Source organism: Dromiciops gliroides, chromosome 3 (assembly GCF_019393635.1).
Source record: "Dromiciops gliroides isolate mDroGli1 chromosome 3, mDroGli1.pri, whole genome shotgun sequence".
NCBI classification, from domain to species: domain Eukaryota; kingdom Metazoa; phylum Chordata; class Mammalia; order Microbiotheria; family Microbiotheriidae; genus Dromiciops; species Dromiciops gliroides.
The window spans coordinates 47,034,693-47,057,853 of record NC_057863.1 but is presented as its reverse complement, the minus strand read 5'-3'; the positions used below and the strand labels follow the sequence as shown (position 1 = coordinate 47,057,853).

The 23,161-nt window shown below is 38.8% G+C and overlaps 1 protein-coding gene across 1 annotated transcript in view; it reads left to right on the top strand.

Annotated features, from left to right (window-relative positions):
• Window positions 1-23,161, top strand: part of RNF13 (ring finger protein 13) — a 104,168-nt gene that overhangs the window by 56,788 nt on the left and 24,219 nt on the right. The window contains exons 6-8 of the mRNA XM_043996238.1: window positions 678-768; window positions 14,877-14,982; window positions 19,224-19,317. Of these exons, the coding sequence (XP_043852173.1) occupies window positions 678-768; window positions 14,877-14,982; window positions 19,224-19,317 (291 nt within the window). The remainder of the gene's footprint in view (window positions 1-677; window positions 769-14,876; window positions 14,983-19,223; window positions 19,318-23,161) is intronic.

Sequence of the window (23,161 nt, the reverse complement as noted above, 5' to 3'; positions counted from 1 at the left end):
AACATTTCCTTCTCTTTCTGTCTCAATAGATAAGATTATCACATCAACTTTTCATACTTCAAGAGACTGTGATATTGCTGATCTAGTGAATTCCCACCACTGATAAGTGCTTTCTTCTCCATATCTTAGTAGATAAGCTTCCAGAGCTGCTGTAGTGAGCGGAACATTGGGTGCCTGGTGAGGAAGTTTTTTTCCCTGAGTGATGTCAGTGGTCCAGTGACAAAGCATTCAGTCTAAATGGAGAAAGTGAAGCCTCTCCAGCGTGGTGTAGAATCTGCCAGAATATGTGCTTTGCTGGCACAACCTTTAACAACAGCAACCACAGCTAGGAGCTTGTACAGCATGTTAGTTTTGCCAAGCCCTTTATATATGTATATATTATCTCACAAGAACTCAGAGCACAGTCACAATGAACTGTTAGAGAAGAGCTTTAGTAGAGGATCATTTTTAAGAGTAGTTAAATAACAAATATCAAATCCAGATAGTTCTCTCAGCCTCTTTATGAAGGTATAAAGATTTGCTGGGACAAAGCCCATGTCAAAAAACTACCAATGAATAATTAAGGGATAACCAAAATTGCTTCCTAAAGTATTAATTATTATTATTGGAGCAATTTAATTGATTTTATTTGCAAATAGACTTTTAAAGGTATTCTTTTTTTTTCTTTTTAAATACAGTTGGTATTTTAAAGAAGATTGACATTCCTTCTGTCTTTATTGGCGAGGCATCAGCTAATTCACTTAAAGATGAATTCACGTATGAAAAAGGGTAAGTAATTGGCAAAAATATTTAACATTCTTATTCTATAGTATGTTTGTATGGTTTCTAGATCAATCAGATCTCATGCTCATCTTCCTATATTGTCCAACTTTGGCTATTTTGTTTTCCCTGTTTGGCTTCAGTCAGTAGAGGGAAGGTGAAGGGAAAAGAGTGAAATTAAGATAATTTAATAGTGATATTTAGTATATCAGAAAAAAGTTTGGTTGGGTGAGTAGTTTTGAAACTTGGAGCAAGGAGGAAGATTTTATTAGTAAATGATAATTAGCAACAGCGTGTCCATGGAAAGGGAAATAAATTGAACAACTGAGGACTTGGGTTCAAATCTCATCCCTGCTAAATGCTTTGTGGATGGCTTTGGGCAAATCATTTAAAGTTACTGAGATGTAATTTCTGATCTGAAATTAAGGCTCTTGGATTGGGGCACCTCTGAAGTTCTACGATAATGTGTAAAGAGCCTTGTTCCAGAGTCTTTTCTGCTCTGATTTTTCTCATATTTTTCTGAATCTGTGCTGAAAGGAACCTTAGAAGCTTTTTTAGTCTAACTCATAAACTAGTAATTATAAAACATCTTTGGTAAAATGAGGGAATCGGACCAAATGACATCTAAGGTTCGTGATGTCATCCGGACTAAATTTCTTCACTTTATCATCAATAATTAAGTTAGTTTATGCCCTAAATTTATATAATGCTTTTGTTTCAAGTTACTTGTGCTTTGAGGTCTCTTTTCCTCACAACATGCTAATCAGTCAGTCAGTCAAATCATATTGAAACACTTACTATGGGCCAGGTACTGTGCTAAGCCCTGGAGATACAAAGAAACTAAAAAAGAGCTCCCTGCTCTCTAATGGGGGAGACCATGCGTGCAAACATGCACACATGCATACACTCACGCGCACATGTACACAGACACACAGACGCACAGACATGGCTAAAGGTAACTTGAGAACAAACTGGGAAAGACCTGCCATCTAAAGTATGGCTTCAGTTGAGTCTTTGAGGATGTCAGCCCGAGTTTCTGGGAGGCCAGAGGAGAGTCAGGAGAATCCTAAGCAGTGGGGGACATTCTTGCACCAAGGTACAGAGAAGGAAGGAGTGGTGAGTAGGCCAGGGTAGCTGTACTGTAGGGTGTATAGAGAGGGGAGTAATGTGGCAGAAGAATGGCTAGATTGCAAGGAGCCGGGCCGTTGATGACCTTGAGTGCTGAGAAGGGCTCACAGGGGATACCGGCTCCAGAATCCTGGTCTCATGCTCCCCCTCCTGCTCTCATGCACCTGTGGCAGATGTGAATGTCAATTATTTCACCAAAGTGCTGGCAAACTCTAATTCCACCAATAGGAGCTCAGTCCTGGAGCTCAGTTAGTAACAGCCACCAGAGTCTTGATTGAGTGATAAATGTGGATTGAATGAACCCCAAAGAGCAGGCATTCCAGAGGCACGGCTTTAGAGTGGTCTCTCTGTGTGTGCTAACAAGGGATAGGACAGTGGCTAAAGGTTTGTATTGGGGGAGGGTCAACTGACCTCACTCAGAGCACTTCAGAAGCATAGCCCAACTCATCTCATCGTATTGTGGGTTTTGCATTGCTCTTGTAACACTTTGATATGTTACTCAAAGGTCATTCACAGGAATCTCTATGTTAGTTTTTCAGTGGAGCTATAATCTCATGTGCAGGTATTGCTTCCATCGATGCAGACTGTAACCTGTTCATTACTTCTCATCCTTTGGAGTTCCTCCACAGAAGATCTGCCCAGCCTCCCTGCAATATTCCTCTAAGGTTTTTTATATTTTAGGGGTGTGATAGTAGTGGAGCATTTGGGATGTCTGTCCGTTTATTATCACTTTCTCTCACACATGATCTGCTCTCCCCACACACTCTTTTTAGGTAGTATTTCACATTTTTTCAGATACCACTTTTTGCATGTTGATCATTACTAAATGTATGCTATAGCCTTCTTGTACGTACCATTTATTTTTCCATTCCCTATTGTATCACATGTAACTTTTTTTTTAGAGACTGTGGTTTTTAAAAGATTCACAACCATACAGACCTAATGGGAGAACTTTTTTTTTTAGAGAAAATCTTTGTACTAGTGAGAAACTTGTGATGATTAAAACAGTGCACAGTTTCCAAATGCAGTTCAGCCAGTTGTCTTCCTCTTATTCATTTCTGGGACCAACTCATTGTCAGTAATACCTAGTAATAATAATTTAGATTTATCTATTGATACATAAATTCAGTGGACTGACCTTCTAGCCACATGCCTCAGTCTGGACAGTAGGTATTTTTTCATCCTTTTAAGTTTTCTTCTATAGATTGCTATACTGATCTATTTAGAATAGTGTTTAGACACCTTTGAAAAGACCTGTTAATGTTGTAGGACTTCATGCGGTTGGCATAACAGCAGCAGTTTGCTCCTGCATACAGGAGTATCTGGAAGCCTCAGTATCTATTGGGAATCTGTTTTCCATTTGGACCTTGTGAAAAACTTCTATGATAATAGCAAATGCCTTTGATTAATAATCAGTCATTGAACAAAGTTACTTCTCTGCTTGTATACTTGTATACTGTTAAGGAATTTTCTATGATTTTAACCACAGACATCTGTAGGAATTCTGGTATCGAGAACAGATTTATTTGAACTTCAGAAAATGAGATGAGGCTCTATGTATGGTTGAGAAAGATTAGTGAAAGGGATCATGAGTGTTGAAGATGGTAAAGGACTGGGAGGTCACAGTGTTTTAAGTGAACAAGGGCTGGAGTAGAGAAAAAGATGATAAGCTAAGTACTGAATGTATTTGGGAAGGAAAGGTGGGAACTTTTCCATAAGAATGGCTGATCTGAAGATGATAACAACAAGGATCAGGATCTTAATACATGCTTTTGATTTGTTGATTGACAGATTTTACTGTCAGAAACTCTCTCCCCTCAGTCCTACATTCTCTTTCTCCTCTTTACCCCATGATTCCCTTTTCACCTGAGACCTAAACTTTCCTTCAATAAAAGACACAGAATTACCTCCTCCTCTTCTGCTACCTTATAAAGGATAGCATTGTGCTAATTGTTTGCATATGACATACTGCCTTGAATTAAATTGATTGGGTTAGAATATAGGGATAGTTTGCTAAGGAAGACTGGAGTCTTGATTTTTAAAGTAAGGAGAAATGCTTTTCTTAATGGTAGAGTTTAAATTGAGTCCTACTCTGGGGCAAGAGAGTAGACCTAATGAATTCTAGAGGACCTATATAGCCAGGGATTCTAGATTTTTTTTTTTTTTTTGGGTGAGGCAATTGGGGCTAAGTGGCTTGCCCAGGGTCACACAGCTAATAAGTGTCAAGTGTCTGAGGTCGGATTTGAACTCAGGTCCTCCTGAATCCAGGGCTGGTGCTCTATCCACTGTGCCATCTAGCTGTCCCGTATTCTAGAATTTTTGATCAGATATTTCTTATTCATCACCAGGCTCATACTAGAAACACTTCTGATTTGGTAGCTGAAAAAATTAGAGAACTCAGAATCACCTTCATAGTCTGATAAGAAATTGGAATAGGTCTTAACTACAATGGCCTTTGTCTGTTATACAAAGAGACTCATTTCCAGGTTCACCAAAAGATGATGAAATTTTGGGCCAAAAGTCGCTTCCTCATTAGTTCCCCCTCCTTTTAAAAGGTGACGCAATCATTAAAATAAGTTTTTAAAAGTAGCTAGTTGCTCTGTTTTAGACAGATAACTTAGATAATTGAAGTTCCCTGTCACTTATTCAACATTTGTGGAGACAACGGGCCTGATATCTTCATCATCTGCCACCAGAGTTTGCTTCAGCCCCTGTTTCCTCAGCAGCTGCAGCTACTGAAGACCTAGAAAAGAAAGTTCTGGCTACCAGTGGGGTTTTTTGGGGTTTGTCAAATGGTTTAGGGTCAGAAATGGACATAATTTTGATCAGTGGAAATAATGTTAAAGAAGATTCGGTACCACCTGCTTTGCGACTGCATGGAAAGAACCCTCTTCCCATCTGACTTGCAGCTGAAGCCTTCTATGGGTCCCCCCGTTAGTATGTGGGTTCTTTTGAGAGTAGATATTGTCTTGTTCTTCTATTTGTGTCCCCACCACTTAGCACATGGTCTTGCAAATATTTGCGTGAGTATCTAGTATGCTTTTTCATTCATTCATTTATCTAGGATGTTGGAGAGAGGTTGCAGACAGTCAGTGGAAGATTTACCCTTATCAGTACAGTTACATATCCTTGAAGTATTGAAATAAATATTAATCCTAATAAATATGTTATTGCCTGTTATTCATTTACATAGGCGTAATTTTCTCTTCCAGTGTCTTTTTTGAGCACAAATTTAATTGTTTCAATGGGGAAAAATGGAGAAGCATCACACCAAGTTATATCAAAGGAGATACTGATGAACTCAAACCGAAATTATACCCATTCCCACTCCTGAGAGTGTTTTGTGATCATTCATGTAACCAAGAGACATGAATTCCATTTTACCTTCTGTAAGATTAGTACCAGTGACTTCTCTGTCAACATTAGTTTATCTCCTGTTAATAGCCGGATGGGATTCTTTAAAACTCTTTAAAAGTAAAAAACCTGCTTGAATAATATATGATTATTCATCCAACAGTTATTTTTTATTGTGCATCTCTTATGGACAGGATCCTGCTCCTGCTTAAAAGTCAGGAGGAAAGACGCACAAAAAGTAGCAAAAGGGATGAAGCAGCCTGTTACAGGTATCTCACAGAGACCTAAGCTTGGGACTAGCATGAACTTATTTTTTCAATTAAAAGGTATTTTCTCTCCCTTTTTTGTTCCTTCATTTACCCCTGTAGTGGAGGAGGAATTCTGTATAGATGGTAAAGCCCCTCTAGATGCCTCTGTTTGGAGATAGCATTGTGCTCATTGTTTCAAGCCCCATTAACATTTCAAAACCTAAGTGAGCTCTGGAATCAGTCAAAAGAATTTTACCTATCTGCTGAGATCCATAATCACTCAAAAAAAATTTATCTAACTTATCTACCAAGAAAAAACGCAAGGAAATAAAGAATGCCTGTTGTGTTCGGTATGACAGTCTAAGATGGAGCTGAATGGACAGTGTGTGAGGTCATCCAGATGAAAGGTTGGACATAAATGGCCAGTAAACAATGAGTTGGACCCAGAATGAAGAGGAGGAGAGTGTGCTGGGGAATTTACAAAGTTCTTTTAAGATCACCTGACACCAAGTAAAATGGATATTTGCATATGTAGTAAAACAAAGAAAGGATTGTTCATATAACATTAGTTCTTTTTGATATACCTCTTTGCTGTTTGTTTTTTTTAAAGTATATAATAAGATCAACTTGTTGCTCTCAATTGTCCTGCTTTTCTAGACTCCTCCCATTCTCTTTTTTTTTTTTTTGGTGGGGCAATGAGGGTTAAGTGACTTGTTCAGGGTCACACAGCTAGTAAGTATTAAGTGTCTCAGGTCAAATTTGAACTCAGGTCCTCCTGAATCCAGGGCCTGTGCTTTATCCACTGCACCACCTAGCTGCCCTGGCTGGTTTTTTTTTTTTTTTTTTTTTTTAGTGAGGCAATTGGGGTTAAGCGACTTGCCCAGGGTCACACAGCTAGTAAGTGTTAAGTGTCTGAGGCTGGCTTTGAACTCAGGTACTCCTGAATCCAGGGCCGGTGCTCTATCCACTGTACCACCTAGCTGCCCCTCTGGCTATGTTTTTAATAGAACATTCTTTCAGTGTTGTTATATGGTCATGAGTTATGTAGACTACAGTTTCTGAAAAATTTAAATTGAGGATCATCCAGTAGAGAATTTCATGCTGAATATTAAAAGGCTGTAATACGTTAGAAGAAAAAAAATATGAAGGACAAGCTGTTGGATACCTTTTTTTTTTTTTTTTTTAGTGAGGCAGTTGGGGTTAAGTGACTTGCCCAGGGTCACATAGCTAGCAAGTGTTAAGTGTCTGAGGCCGGATTTGAACTCAGGTCCTCCTGACTCCAGGGTCGGTGCTCTATCTACTGTGCCACCTAGCTGCCCCATCGATACCATTTTTTTTTTTTTTTTAGTGAGGCAATTGGGGTTAAGTGACTTGCCCAGGGTCACACAGCTAGTAAGTGTCAAGTGTCTGAGGCCGGATTTGAACTCAGGTACTCCTGAATCCAGGGCCGGTGCTTTAACCACTGCGCCATCTAGCTGCTCCAATCGATACCATTTTTGAAAAGGAAAAGGCTGGTTACATTGTAGGAACAAGGGATAAGCAATGATCCATCGTTATCCTCATAATGTTGAAAGTGAGACACCCCCCCCCCCAAGCACATTAGATAGACCCCCTGGGGCAAACTTAAGCAGGGACCTGGATAACTCTTAAAAGAGGGGAAGGGATGAATGGATTTTATTTGGCATCGTTGGAGGCAGTAGATCCATTGATAAGATCACAGGTCCGTTTTTTGTATTTAAGTATGAAATTGGGTAACCCTTGAAAACACAATTATATTTTTTCTGTCTATGATATTCCCTATAATTAATGTATATCTTTAGCTACCAGCTGAAGACAAAACACTAAGCTCTTTATGTAGCACTTTGTCGCTTGTGAAACACTTTCTTCCTAGCCATCTAGGAGTTACATATTTTGGGGGACATAGTGGTTGATCCCCTGCCGATTGTCCTTTTTCTAGTCCCTCAGTGATCCCAGGCATCCCCTTTGTGACATGGATCCCCAGGCAAGGCGGCTTTGGAAGGCACACTTCAGAAGAGAAGCATGAGTGCCAGGACTCTATCAAGTGGCAGTCACCAGGGCTGGCCAAAGCAGTGGAACCAATCTAGAAGGAGACATTCCACACTCATTTTGTGTTGGCACCTGGGCTCTGGCTCCCTTTGGCCTGTGCTAGTTTGTGCTCTGATCTTGGCATGTGTCTGGATGCTGAGCTAAAGCTATGGTTGATATTGGATGCATGAAGCAGATGTTAGCATCATACAAGATTCCTTAATAAGGACAATCATAACAATAATTATTAAATTGACCCTCTGATTTGAATCTTTAATCATCTTTTGTTTATGCCCAAAGAAGACTTAAGTAGAAAGAAAATGAAAATATAGGAGTAGCTTTTGAGGAATGTTTTTCAAAGTTCTAAGGGTGGGAGCTTTGATAGTTGGTTGGAAGAAATTGTGCCAAATTCGGCCTGAAGACTTAAAACAAGAAGCTCTCCAAAAGAAATAAACTCTTTTCATGTCCTTTCCCTTCTTGCCATTGTTTCCTCAGTATTGGGTGTATAGGAACCTACCTCATTTTTCCTTCTGCACCCTTCTGGCTTCCTAACCATGAATATCCAGCAGGGGGTGCCAGAGTGTTTCTGGTGTCACTCTCAAGTTACTGGAGGTACTGGTTAAAGTGTGTGCAGAATTTGTTTGTTTATGCTGATCGCAGAGTCATTGCGGTTAATTTTCTATAATAGTATTAGCTCATTAGTAGCATGGTTAATACCGAAGTGAAGAGGTCACAAGGCATTATTTCCATCTCCGGAATTTCCATTCTATCTGCTGGTCTCTTCTCTCAGTCAGCTCACAGATAACGTTAGCTGAATGGTAGAGACGTTTTATTGCTTTTAATTTTGTTTCCTCTTCATTTTATCATCATCATCATTTTTTTTTTTTTAATTTTTAGTGAGGCAGTTGGGGTTAAGTGACTTGCCCAGGGTCACACAGCTAGTAAGTGTTAAGTGTCTGAAGTCAGATTTGAACTCAGGTCCTCCTGACTCCAGGGCCTGTGCTCTATCCACTGCGCCCCCTAGCTGCCCCTCCTCTTCATTTTATCAAAGGATGTGGAACGCAGCGCATAGACATCCTTTTCAGAGTCTTAGTCTCCATTTTCCACTTGTTACAGCAGGAGATTCTAGTAGTTTGGTTTTGATACTGCTTGTCTATATAAAGACTTCCATGCCAAGTTACTTATCCCTTTAAATAAATGTACTTATATGTACTTTGCTCTATCAAATCTAAAAGGAAAAATAAAAATGGCCTCGCAGCCTTACTCTTCGATATATGTCTGTGATATCAAGTTAAAATGATAGTACTATGCTACATTTCTGCTTTTTAAAAATTGGTCTATTTATCCCTGGAGAATGTATGTTTTGTTACTGTGACTTTCTGGCATAGTTTTCTAAGTCTAAATGTGATAAAGCCTTGAAGTATAGAAAAATCTATGTGTGTGACTTGGAGTTCTTCTCAATACCAGGTTATTGTAGCATATAAAGGTTAAAAATTGTATTCTGTTATAGATAAGGAAACTAAGATAGCATAAAACTGCCTTTGATGGCTAAAAATAATTTTAAACAGTGGTGTGGTTTTTAAAACAAGTAATGACTAAAGATAAAATATCAGCAAACTAGATTGAAACAATTTGAAAATACAGGATAAAAATAGACTTGTTTTTCTTAGGGAAGATTCCCTTTGCTAGTTATTTCTACATGCCTGATTTATTTAACAAAACAAATGTTAAGCAGCAAGGTGACCAGAATGAAGAGGACGATAGCCAGCAAATGCTTATATAGCACTTTGATATAAAGTGTTTACGTTATTATTTTATTTGATCCTCACAGTAATCCTCTGAGGTAATTGACTACAGATCTATTATGAAACAAGTAAAAATCCAGAAAATATTGTAAGTTATACATTTTTTTTTACTGGAAAATTTCTTTATTGTACAGGAGTAGGATGTAGGAGTTTATTTAATAATTTTTTTTTTCAGTACAGTGAGGGTTTAGTGAGTTGCTAATGGTCACAGGGCTATAAGTGTCAAGTGTCTGAGGTCACATTTGAACTGAGGTCCTCCTGAATTCAGGCCCTGGACACCGTTTAGACGATTCCAGTTTTGTTGGCAACATCCAAAGTATTCTAGTCTGGAGCCAGTGGGACACAGGCCTTCTTCTCCCCATCAGGCCTGATCAGTGTGTTGGCCTTCCATAGCCACAAAGCTTCTTATGGCTTCATCTGATGCTTGTTGGCCTTGACATCCATAGTGAAGACAAGGGTGTTGTCCTCTATCTTCTTCAGAGCAGACCCGGTGGTCAGGGGAAACAGTGGTGGCACAGCGGTCACGCTTGTTCCTCCTTGGGGCACTTTTCCGAGGGTATCTGGGTCACCAGAAGGTGGGGGATGTTCAGCTCTTCTTCTTTTTGTGGCCGTTCACACCCTTCAATACTGCCTTCTTGGCCTTCAGGGCCTTGGCCTTGGCTTCCATCTTGGGGGAAACAACTGCTTCCTTCGCCTTTGGCGCCATCCTGAGGAAAAGGTAAATTATACATTTTAAAAACCTATTCCTCTTTTTGCCATTTTTGGGTCAAGCCTTAAATTAGGTAATATTGTTGGAGATGTGTGCCTGCTGGTAGAATTTGGCAGAATAGTCAAGGAATGATATTTTAAATATGAAGAGGTGAATAAATACAATAATCTTATTGATATCACTCTGTGCTCCAAATGAAATCGATTTCTAAGGAAAAATAATCATAACCTGAAAAGACAAATTAGCCTGTGTTTGGTGGGGGAAAACTAGCTCCTCAGCCCTACTCTTGGAGTTTCCCATCTGGTCCTCCATCTCAGATAATCCTTCTGTTAAGTTGTTTCCCCCTGAATTGATCAACATTGTCTTTTTTTTTTTTTTGCGGGGCAATGGGGGTTAAGTGACTTGCCCAGGGTCACACAGCTAGTAAGTGTCAAGTGTCTGAGGTTGGATTTGAACTCAGGTACTCCTAGGGGCAGCTAGGTGGCGCAGTGGATAGAGCACCGGCCCAGGAGTCAGGAGTACCTAACTCCTAGCTGCCCCGGTTTCTTTTTTCTTAATCTATTCATCGTGATCTCTTTGCTGTATTTGATAATATTGACTACTCTTTCATCTCTAGATTTTTAAGATACTTCTCCTAGTTTTCCTGTCTGACTCAATTCTTGATGTATCTTTGCTGGGACTTTCCCTCTTCTCATTGATTTCATCAACCACCTTGGATTTAATTTTCACCTTTACACAGATAACTCCTAGGTCTATATATCTGGCTTTAGTCTCTTTTCTGAGCTTCAGTGTAGCATCAACAGCTGCCTATTATATATTTCAAACTGGTTGTCCTAGAGGCACCTCAACATGTTCAAATCTCTTTCTCCTTTTTGCGCCCTCTTCCCTCCAACTCTCAAATGTCTTTGCTTTTGTTGAAAGCACCACCATTTTTCCACTACTGAATTTGTTTTGTATTTAGTCTCCCTGGGGTTTTTCCTACATATACTTATTATGTAAATATTGTTTCCCTTGGGGTGCTATAAGTTCCTTATGAATTGAAATTGTTTAACTTTCATTTACATCTCCATCAGCACAGTGAGAGGTATATATAGTTGTACTTAATAAATGCTTGTTGATGATTGATTGATTATGTAGCCTTAAGTAGCTATTACTGTAGGCTAGAAGTATTAATTATGTGTTAAAATAGATTAAGGGATACTTACTCTTCTCCCAACAAATTTCACCAGTAGATAAAAACAATGATACTTGTGGTGTTTTAAAGTTGCAAAGCACTTTAATTACTTTGTTTTATTGATCCTCACATCATTTCTGTGAGGCACTTACTCTAAATTCATTTACTTTATACCATATCTTTCTTTTTCAAATGTAATGAAGTCTTTAGGGCAAGAGTTCTTAATCTGGGAGCCTTGGATAGATTTCAGAGGGCCTGTGAACTTGGATAAAAAAAAAATCCCATCTTTAGTTTCATTAACCTTTGATTTCCTTTGTAATCTCATATAGTCAGTCAGTTGACTAGAATTTATTAAGGACCTACTTATATGCTAGGCACTCTGATAAACACTGGGGATACCAAGAAAGGCAAAAACCACAGCTTCCACTCTCAAGGAATTCACAGTCTAATGTGAGAAGTAACATGCAAATAACTATGTACAAAAAAGATCCACGTGGGAAAAATTGTGTTGTTTCAGAGAGAAGGCACTAAGATTAAAGAGGACCAAAGAAGGCTTCTTAAAGAAGCAGCAAAGAAGGCAGGAGGTGGAGATGAGGAGGGAGAGACTCCAGGCATGGGAGAAGCCAGTGAAAATTCTTGGAGTTTGGGATGGTTTTTTTGTTTGTTTGTTTGTGGGTTTTTTTTTTTTTTTTGCGGGGCAATGGGGGTTAAGTAACTTGCCCAGGGTCACACAGCTAGTAAATGTCAAGTGTCTGACTCCACATTTGAACTCAGGTACTCCTGAATCCAGGGCTGGTGCTGGGATGGTTTTTTTATGTTCAGGAAACAGCAAGGAGGCTAGTGATACTAGGGGCAGAATGTGTGAGAGAGGGAGTAGGTTATGGGAGGCTGGAAAGATAGGAAGAAGGGGCCAGGTTATGACAGGTTTTAAAAGCCAAACAGGATTTTATATTAGGTGCTGAAGGTAATAGGGAGCCACTGACATTTATTGAAAAGGAAATTGACATGGTCAGACCTGTGATGTAGGAGGATTAACTCAATAGTTGAGTGAAGAATGGTTTGGAGTGGGGAAGAGATATGAGGAAAGAAAACCAACCAGCAAATTACTGTAGTAATCAAGGTGTGAGGTGATGAGGGCATACACTGGAATGGTGGTAGTCTCATAGAGAAGAGGGCTTATACAAGAGTTCTTACAAAGGAGAAATGACAAGATTTGACAACTCATTGGATATGGGAATGGGTGAAAGAGTATGAATGGGGCAGCTAGATGGCTCAGTGGATAAAGTGCTGTGCCTGGGATCAGGAAGACCTGAGTTCAAATCCAGCCTCAGACACTTAACTAGCTGTGTGGCCCTGGGCAAGTCACTTAATCTCTGTTTGCCTTAATCCACTGTAGAAGAAAATGGCAAACCACTCTAGTATCTCTGTCAAGAAAACCACATGGGCAGTGTGGTCCACAGGCTTATGAAGAGTTGGGCATGAATGAATTACTGAATAAATGAACAAGAGTGTGAGGATGACAACTAGAGAGTTTGATTCTGGGTGAACCAAGAGGTTGGTAGCACCCTCAAAGGTATTAGGGAAGTTAGGAAAAGGATAGGGCTTTTGGCAGGAAGATAATGAATTCAGTTTTGGATATGTCCTATTTTCTTTTATGCTTTTAAAAACATCTTTTTGGGAAGGAGCCAGTGAGGTGCATCAAAGGGATTCATGAAACAAAAAGCTTAAGAAGCCCTGTTTTAGGGGGAGGCCTTTTCACTTATTGTTTAGGGTCTGTAAAGTCTGACTGCTTAATGCCCTTAACATTGTATACATGATTTTAAATTCAATTTCCTGTTTCATTGACTATGATCCAAATGATCCTCAGGCTGTGTGATGGTATATAGGCTAGATCCTTTTAGAATCTTAGCTTTAGGGGGAAAAGTCTATAGTATAAGGATACTTTGATTAAAACCCTTTTCTAAAAAAACCCTAAAAAACATAACCCCCCACAAAAACAAACAAAAAAATCCTTTTCCTAATTATGTCACATAAATAACTTGCCCCCCAAATGATGATTCTAGTGATATAATTGGGATTTAAAATTTTTCCTTTGTTAGGTTTTTAAAAATATATTTTCATATTCCATAATTCACTTTATTAGATTTATATTAGCTAATATAAAATGATAATACTTTTATTTCTCATACCTTCACTGTCTAGCTCAGAAATTTTCTTTTGGTCATAGACTCCTTTGGCAGTTGAAAGGACAGTTAGAGATTAGTGAAAATAAAGGTTTAATTTTTTTCCCCCCATTCAAATTTGGAGAACCCCCTTAAACCTATAAGGCCATCTCTCATTTTTCAGAGTCAGAGCCTGAGACCGAGGGAACTTAAATGAGTTGACCAAACTTTCAGTAGTTAATAAGTATGGGTGGGAGTGGGTTTGAACCTGGGTCTTCTGTCTCCTAAGCAGGTGCTATTTCTACTACATATACATTGAATTTGAGATGGCTCTATTGCAGACCCATAAATAGGCAGTTGGATATGCTAAACTGAAGCTCAGGAAAGAGATGATAAAATAGATAAACCATTAGCTAATGTGATTAAAAAGAAGAAATCCAAATTATTAATATTAAAAATGAAAAAGAATTCACAACCTTAGGAGGTTGGTGCTATTCCCATTTTAGAGAGGAGGTAACCGAGCCTGACAAAGGTAAAACACTTGCTTTTGGTCACACAGCTAGTAAATATTTGAGGCCTGACTTGAACTTGGGCCATCCTGATTCCAGGCCCAGGGCTCACTCTATCCACTGAGCCCCCTAGCCACCTTTGCTTTCCTCTGCTAAGGAAAGTCAGACACAGAAATAGTCCTTGTCCTCAAAGAGCTCACATTCTAAAGTGGTGGGGGAGGAAACCTGCACCCAATTTTGTATGTACTGGACACATTCCGTGTAAATGGAAGGTCCTGTGGGACCAAGACAACTGGAGATGAGCGTCCCATTCGTGGAGAAGCCCAGTACGTAGTGTGATGGACAGGTCCTTCACCTGAGGACATTGGCCATTTTGCTAATGAGGTGCTCTAAGCTTCTGATAATAACCCCACAGCTCTGCCATGTGACTCCTGGGAAGGTGTACTTAAGACCTGAAGTAATGATGAGGAGCCGGACTGTGATTATTGCTCACACTGAAACTGGACATCTGGAAACCTGGTGATACTTATGGAGATGATTGAACACATTTGGTGCAAACATTTCAACATTCAACATTCCCCCAAAACATACAGAAGTTGGGTTTTTACTTTGTGTCTATTAGCATCAATGCCTACCCAGGGCTTTGGCATAGATGGCAGACCAGTTTGGGTTCAGTGATCCAGTGCTGTGTAGGAAAGAGCTCGGTTACACTTCCATTTTTATTTGGTTTTCTCATGAATGCGAGTTTTCATAACACATGACACTTTATAAAGTACTTTCCATAGATTATTCCATTGGAGGCTCAAAACATGATTAGATGAGGAAATCTGATTTCAAGGAGACAAAGAGACCTGTGTGTGGTTACCACTGGCTGTGAAGCATCAGAGGCAGACTCTAAACCAGAGATATATGTGGCTGCATTAAGGATTTACAAAGCATGACAAATACTGACTTGCAAATGTTGTTTTGGGTTTTTCTTCAGAGGCCATATTGTTTTGGTTCCGGAGTTTAGCCTTCCTCTAGAATACTACCTGATACCATTCCTCATCATTGTGGGCATATGTCTCATCTTGATCGTCATCTTCATGGTAGGTAATTTTAAATATTTTTTTAAAACAGCATCAGGGATTAGGAAAAAAGCAATATGACACATTTTTTCCCTGTAGGAATAATAGTGTTGACCTTATACAATATTTCTGCAGTACAGTCAGCCAGTCAGGAAACAACTAGGTAGTTGGTGAAAAAGTACTGGAACATGAGAGAGATGAGGGCAGGATAGGTAGCTCTGACAGTCAGTCACCTACTAAGTAGAAAGTATCATCAAGCCCTCTCTCTGTAAGCTGAGGAGGTTACCAAATGAGAGTGTAGTGAGAAAAGCAGGCCCATGACAGAGCCTTGGGGTAGATACCCCAGTAATCGATGGCCTTGGTGTGACTGATGGTCTAGGAAGAGGGATTGCGAGGGAGCGGCAGAAGCAGTCACACTGGTGGAACAAGAATCAGCAGAGAGCATGTTTTGCAGACCTAGAGAGGAGAGAGAATTCAGCAGAATGGAATGCTCTGGCAATAGGTTGAGGAGGGAAAGGGGAGGCAGGGAGGACAAAGGACTTAAAAGATTTGGATGTGAAAAGGAAGAGTGGGAGGTTGATAACTTGGGGGATGCTAGTGTCAGACGAGCATCTTTTTAAAGGGTTGGGAGAGACCTGGTCCTCTCTGTGGGTCGGCATCCAGGCAAGAGGCAAATGGATAAGGAGAAATGAAAATTAATGCCCAAAGGGGGTTGAATTTAGAGAATGTGCAGTCAGTGTCCTGAAGAGGAGATCAAAGGTACATGGTTGGCCTTGGCGAGAGGAAAGACCATCTCATACAAGGAGGCCAGAGCAAAGGAGAGATCAGGGAATAATGTCAAAGGAAGAATGCAGAGTAAGGAAGAAGACTCCTGGTAAATGGCCTCTGTTTTCTCAGTAAAGTATGAGTTCAAGTCCTCTGTTGAGGGGTTGGTATAGAAAGCTGAGGATGAAGATGGTTTTTAACAGATGGTAAAGGTAGCATGATAGAGAAGCATTGGATCTATATGAATAGAGAGACTCGAGAATTGAACTTTTGTACACAGCTTTAGACTATGATTATGCTATGCTGGTTCTGATCCTCTTAGAGTTGAGTAGAATAATTTTGAATACCTGGTAAATTTTCAAGTAGGAAACATTGTATAGTTTACCTTCATTTCCACAACTTCTATTAAAAAGGAAAAAGGTAACTTAGGAGAATTTTGTCCACTATTTAATTCTGTACTATTCAGTTATAAAATTATCTAAGATATCACTGTCTATAATCCAGAAATATATTTTTTCTGCTAGTTTCACTTGGTATTTTAATTGAGTGAACAGTATGTGAACAGAAGATATATTGTGTAATGTTCTGTGATCCACTTGCATAACTTTGGTTAGTATTCACCATGTTACAATTAAGAATAATGTAAGGATTATTTAATTGTTTGAATTTTATGACCCCATTTTCATCTGCTCTACTGGAATTAGAATGTGGGTCTTAGTATTTCAATAGCTTTAATGTCAGGAGACAAGTAACTTGGGTATGTTCCATCTTATCTTGTATTATTAGTTACCTTAAATCAGAAGTGTCAAACTCATAGCTCAGAGGTGCAAACGGCCTGCAAAATTCCTCAGGGTGGCCAAACCAATTGAAAATATAATTGGGAAATGTTCGCTCTCTCTCTCTCTCTCTCTCTCTCTCTCTCTCTCTCTCTCTCTCTCTCTCTTTTTGTGGGGCAATGAGGGTTAAGTGATTTGCCCAGGGTTGTACAGCTAGTAAGTGTCAAGAGTCTGAGGCCAGATTTGAACTGAGGTCCTCCTGATCCAGGGCTGGTGCTTTATCCACTGCACCACCTAGCTACCCCCAACTGGGAAATGTTTAACAAAATAAAAAATACAGTGTAACATAGATAATGTTATTTTGTGGCTTTCTAAGTCAATCTGCATCCTTATTCATTTTTGTTGGCATTTAACAGCACCACCTTAACAGCACTCACTAACTACTGTGTAAAATTATGACTGGGACAATAAGGTTCTCAACTTGTGTATCACCAAACAATGTCAACTATTATATGTAGCAGGAATCAGCAACATGTTTATATTATAAGAGCAAGGGGGAAAGGCAGAAATGAACCTTGTAGTCAGAAGTACTAAGTGAGCAACTGTTTACCTTTTTTTACAGGATTGTAGGGACAGACAAGGGGAAGAGAACACTTCTTTCTTTAGGTTGCTTCTATTTTTATCACTTCAAGTATTTGTTGCCATAGACATTATCACAGACAAGAATATTAGCCTCGCCAATATAATCAGATTTTTTTTCAAGATTTAATTTATTATGTCTTAAGTTGGATCAAACAAACCACTAGACCATGTTCACAGAGGAAATTAAAAGAAGTAGAAGACATAGCAAATATTTAGAATGCAGTGCCTTTCACTGGGCTGGATATACAGTGCGTAAATCATTAACTTGAGAGTGTTAACTTTTTAGTTTTTTTTTTTTTTAACCTCTTAAAGGCAGTGGATGAGATCTAAATATATAAAGTATTAAAGACTTCCCCTTTACATTGCATGAAAATTTACCCTATGATCTCCTCTCCTAATTTTATTTGAGAAGTTAGAAATTTGGGTCCCTTTTTCATCATGTTCAGGAGAATATATTGTTTGAAATTTATAATAGGTATATTAGTTGTATCTGCTGTCCTTCACACAAAAGAAGAAAAATCTTCAAAAAAATTATACAGCTATATTTTGTACAAATTAAAATAGAAAATCTTGTGAGTTGTTATAGGGCTGCTGACTGCTTCCTATCTTCTAGCTAATTGTAGATGTAAACCACTCATGGTTGCTTTTTCTGATCTCTAAATATTTCCTTTTCTTCTCTCCTGTTTATAATCTGCACTTAAACCATGACCCATATATAATATAAAATACTGGATTATGCAGTCACAATCATACTTTGATCTTGTTATTTTTTTTCCCTTGTACATATGTATCTTAGAGTCAGTCTTTGATATTAAGTCCTTAGAAGACAAGGAGAAGATTTAGCTCTACCAGTTTCTTTTAATTGTTAATATACACTGTTCCATGTCATTAAGTGCTTAATAAATGCTTTTTTTTTCTTTTTGAATAGAATTTTATTTTCCAAAATATATGTAAGAACAAAATTTTTTTTTTTTTGGTGAGGCAATTGGGGTTAAGTGACTTGCCCAGGGTCACACAGCTAGTAAGTGTTAAGTGTCTGAGGCCAGATTTGAACTCAGGTACTCCTGACTTCAGGGCTGGTGCTCTATCCACTGCACCACCTAGCTGCCCCTGCGCCACCTAGCTGCCCCAGAACAAAATTTTAACATCAATTTTTATGTGTTCCAACTTCTCTTCCCCCCCTCCATCCCCACCCCCCACCCACAAGAACTCAAGCAATTCAAAATAAGTTATACATGAGTAGTCATGGAAAAATTCCCATATTAGCTAGTTGTGAGAGAAAACAGTCAAAAAAACCCAAAACTTCAGATTAAGGAATTGTCAAAGAGGAAATGAAAAAAAAATTTAACTGAAGCAGAGTGAAATGTACTGTATACAAAATAATAGCAAGAGTGGGGGATGATCTGCTGGGAAGCATGTGGTTATTTTCAGCAAGGCAATGATCCAATATAACCCTGAAAGACTTATGAAGATTGTAGCTCATCTGCAGAGAAAGAACTGATGGTATCTGAAAACAGATAGAAAGCAGATGGAAACACATTTTAATAAATGCTTTTTGATGAAAATGCATTATAAAAACCTGGTAGTTTGTGATGATTTTGACAAAAGAAATGCTTATGTTAGCCATCATATTGATACACATCAAGTTAAACAGTATGCATAATCACTGATCAGCAACATAGTGCTATCATTTAAAATAAACATTTTACTGAGCTTTGGTCCAGGGCATCATAGCACATAGAATTCCATTGTAAGTCTCTCATTATATGCCCTATTACTTCCATTATTTTAGTCTTAATCTGTATGCTTTACATTGTACAAATTTGCATGTATTTTGTGATAACATTTAAAATGCTTTCTTAGCAAATTAAATATATCAAGGTCAATGAATACAAAATGCAAAGGACTGTGGAAAACTAATCAGTAATATAATTTAATTTTTCAACTTTACTTTTCATCCACTCTCAAGAAAACTAAAAAAAAATGGATAAAACAAAATTTATTTAAATTATATTGAAAATAAATTCCTTTTCTGCTTATATATAATAATACTTTTGCATTGTTTTCTGTCAATTTTAGATCACAAAATTTGTGCAGGACAGACATAGAGCTAGAAGGAATCGTCTTCGTAAAGATCAACTGAAGAAACTCCCTATACATAAATTCAAGAAAGGCAAGTGAATGTTCTCTGTTCCCAGATGGTTGTTGTTAAGTTTTAAATACATTGGAATCTCGCTGTAATGCTATCTTGTAGTTTCGTTCCCCTGGAGCCTCCCTTTAGGGAGTATGAACTTATAACACGGGTGTTTCTATAGTTTAAAGTTGAAGTACCCTTTTTATTTGGTAGATTGTGACAGTATAACTACTGTAGCTCTCCTATAGATTCTGCTCTCATGCTCCCAACCCCATTTCATTGGTAGGTCAGCTTCCTAGATACTCACATCTTAGCTTAAGGTTCTAGATTCCCTGCGAGGAGCTCTTCTTCGACTGTTCCGAGCCCAATCCAGTGCGTTCCTTCCACCGTCCGTCACCAGTGATTCCTGCCATTGCCAGTTTGATGCAGTCAGTTGACATCTTAAAATTACTGATAAGCAATTAGCATCCATTGCTTTTACATAAGGATATTTATTGAAAAGATATGGCAAAACCCAAAGTACAAAAATTTCTCCCCCAACCGGGGCATGCTCACATTGAGGGCAGCTGTAGTTGGTGGATCAGTCATTCTCTGACCTGCAAGGAATGTTGGGGTCACTGCTGGGCTATGTAACACAGATTCTCTTTCACCTGTGACACGTATGCCTTCTTTGCTTAGGATTCCCAACAACGGACGTCTGGTGCCTCCTCTACTTCGCCAAGTTCACAAGTTAGCATCCTGGTCCATTCCATTTATGATACTCATTCATCCATTATCAGGGAAGAATAGGTTCAGCAGAGTTGGAAGAAGCAAAAACACTCTCCCTGTGTTCATGGCCATTTGTCAGACAGCCAAAGTGGGGATTGTAGTTCACTTACCTCTGAGGCTTATACGGGTCCTGACCTCAGTCACCACCAGGAAAGAGAGAGCTTAACTTTGTCTTTTCTGCTCAAGCAGCCAAGTCAATTTCTTCATGTAGCAAGCAGGTAGGAAACAATACCTGAGCATGCTTTGAAGTACAGGGCTAGAATTTCCATTCCACCTTCTAGGAAGCAGATTTACCAAAGCCATATGCGGATTGGTAGTAGGTAGAGCAAACTGTATATGCTTTAAGGACCAGATTCTCCTTCGTTATACCGGTAATGACTTATAAACAAAAAATGACAATATCAGGCTTGATTAGCCAGAAAAAGAGATAGGAAGACTATTTAAAGAAAATAAGTTAAAATAAATGGGCAACCTGTTTCTATGTTGGCATCCTCCAGAGTAATAACAGAACCAGAGGAATCCATTCAGACACTTCAGTGAAATCTCTTATGGAAAATTTAGAGGAAGATGCAGATGAGAATCTTCTACATGAGAAGGCACAGAGGATTTTTAATCTATGGTGAATGGAACAGCCAGACCAGTGAAATCACAGAACAGACATTTTGGCTTGTGTTTATTTTATTTTATTTTGGATGAAGTAATTGGGGTTAAGTGACTTGCCCAGGGTCACACAGCTAGTGTCAAGTGTCTGAGGCCGGATTTGAACTTGTGGTCCTCCTGACTCCAGGGCTGGTGCTCTATCCACTGTGCCACCTAGCTGCCTCATGGCTTGTGTTTATAATGTTCAGTTGGAAATAAAATCCTTATTGGGAGGTGTAGTAGGAAGAGATGGGGAAAAGATGGGGTGCAGTGGGAGGCTTAGAGAAGATTTGGGACACCTGTAGAGATCTAAGACTGGCTTTAGGAGAAGGATTTGCTTTGCTGCAATGACGTCCATGATGATTGACGTAAATTGAAGCAGTTGGGGTTGATGGTTGGAATAATCCAGGATTGAAGTTTAGTGAGGCATGAACAGTGATGACTTCTTGAGTAGAGTAGAATCCAACTAGTTAATCAAGGGGTAGAGATTGCAAAAGGAAGAGAATATAGCCTGAGTGAATATGCCCTGAAAAAAATACTGACAGTGAAGGGTGGAGGAATTGATGTGCTTGGCAAGATCTTGAAGAATAAGTTTAGGGAGTCGAGAGGTGGAGGGAAGAGATAGACTGCTACCTTTGTAAATGGAGGTTGTGGGAATTCGTGGGTCTGCTCTTCCATTAGAGGGGCAGAGGCTAGGTGTGAGGTAGAGTACTAAGGCTCATGGGATCTTGTAGGGTGATGAAGTTTTTGCAATAATGAATTTTCTGGGCCATCATGCAGAAGTCAGAGTTGTCTCAGAATAGTGTAGACAGGTGAGAAATGAGGCAGACCAGACCAAATAATGATCAGAAACCAAAGTATAAGTGACTTCTACCCCAGAACTGCACAAGAGGCCACCAGCAAAGTCAGCACCAACATCATCAAGCAAGCACACAATTTCTAGTGTGACCAGAGAAGGGATAGAGACATGTAGCCAGTAGGGTTTCTGTCCAAAGGCAGCAGTAGTGGAACGCCCCCAAGAATGCTCCAGGTTACTATAGCCCATAACTGGGCCCTTGGGGAGCAGTAACAACCAGGGCAGATACAGTATTCACTGGAGCTACACTGCAGTACTCAGACTAGGATAGCCCCGGGTGCTTTATATAATAGGGAGGAAGAAGAAACAAGGTCCCTTCAGAATATTAATGTCTCCAAAGGGCATTGAGGGAGTTAAATAAGAAAAACAGTGGACACCTGGGAGTGAATTAGTTCTGTTCTGAAAGTTTTAAGAGGACAAAGAGAGGGAGAGGGAAAGTAATATCCTAGCATAGGAAGAAGGGATGGAATTTGCTATTTCTTATAATGGGGTCCATGAAAATAGGAGTATATAAGCATGGAAGAAGAGATGGGTGGGGCATCAAATGAATTTTAGTCTTACCTGAAACAGAAGCATTGCATGCTTGCAAGCATACACATAGCACTTTGGTGTAGAAATACATCAGACTTGACGGGGAAACCAGGTGGAGATGGCGGGGAATGGGTTAGAAGGGAGGATAATACTTTCAAGGAAGTAATTGCAAGCAAAGCAAACTTATTGTAGAGGATTTTAAGAAGAAAAGATTGAGCATCCAAGGCTGTTTTTATCATTTGGGGAATAGCCAAACAACTGAATACCTTTCTCTTTGTGAATAGAAAAGATTTTATATGTACACACACATTTCCATTTATATTATATATATATATATATATATATATATACACACACATATATATGTATATACTTGCCATGTATAAAAATCATCCTGTGATATTTAATAATCCATTTCTTCATTCACAATATAATCATCTAGTTCAGGCTCTTGGCATTTCTCTCTCCTGAACAAAATCTTTAAAATATTTTTTTAAATCACCCTCATTTCTTTTTTTAAAAATTACTTGCATTTCCAAGTATATCTCCACTCTTCCTCAGAGAGCCATCCTTTTTCACAAAGAATTGTAGAAGGGGAAAAAAAGCATCTCCACAAAACTAACCAATACATCAACTGAACCTCATAGTATAGTATATACTATATATTCCATACCCTCCCCTCTCCACTGAAGGAAGAGAGGTACATTTTCTCATTTCTTCTTCGGGGACAAGCAATGGTCATTAAAATTTGACAGAATTTAGTTTTGTTTTTTTCTTCCCATTTACTTTGGTTTTAATTATTGCGTATATTGCCTTCATGAATCTTTTTATTCAATTTTCCACTAGTTTTATAAGTATTCTGATGCTGCCATGTTTTAAAAATTTTTACTTTTTAGCTAAATTTAAAGAACAACAATAAAGGGAGAATGTTTCCATATACACATTCAGAACAGAATAAAAAGATCATGAGATACTTTTTAAAAAAATATAATAAATTGAACCTGTTACTATAAAAGCTATCTTACTTGTCTGTATTTCTCTCTGAACTTCCTTCTCTTCCTTTCTGTCATGTAAAAAAGATATTTCAAT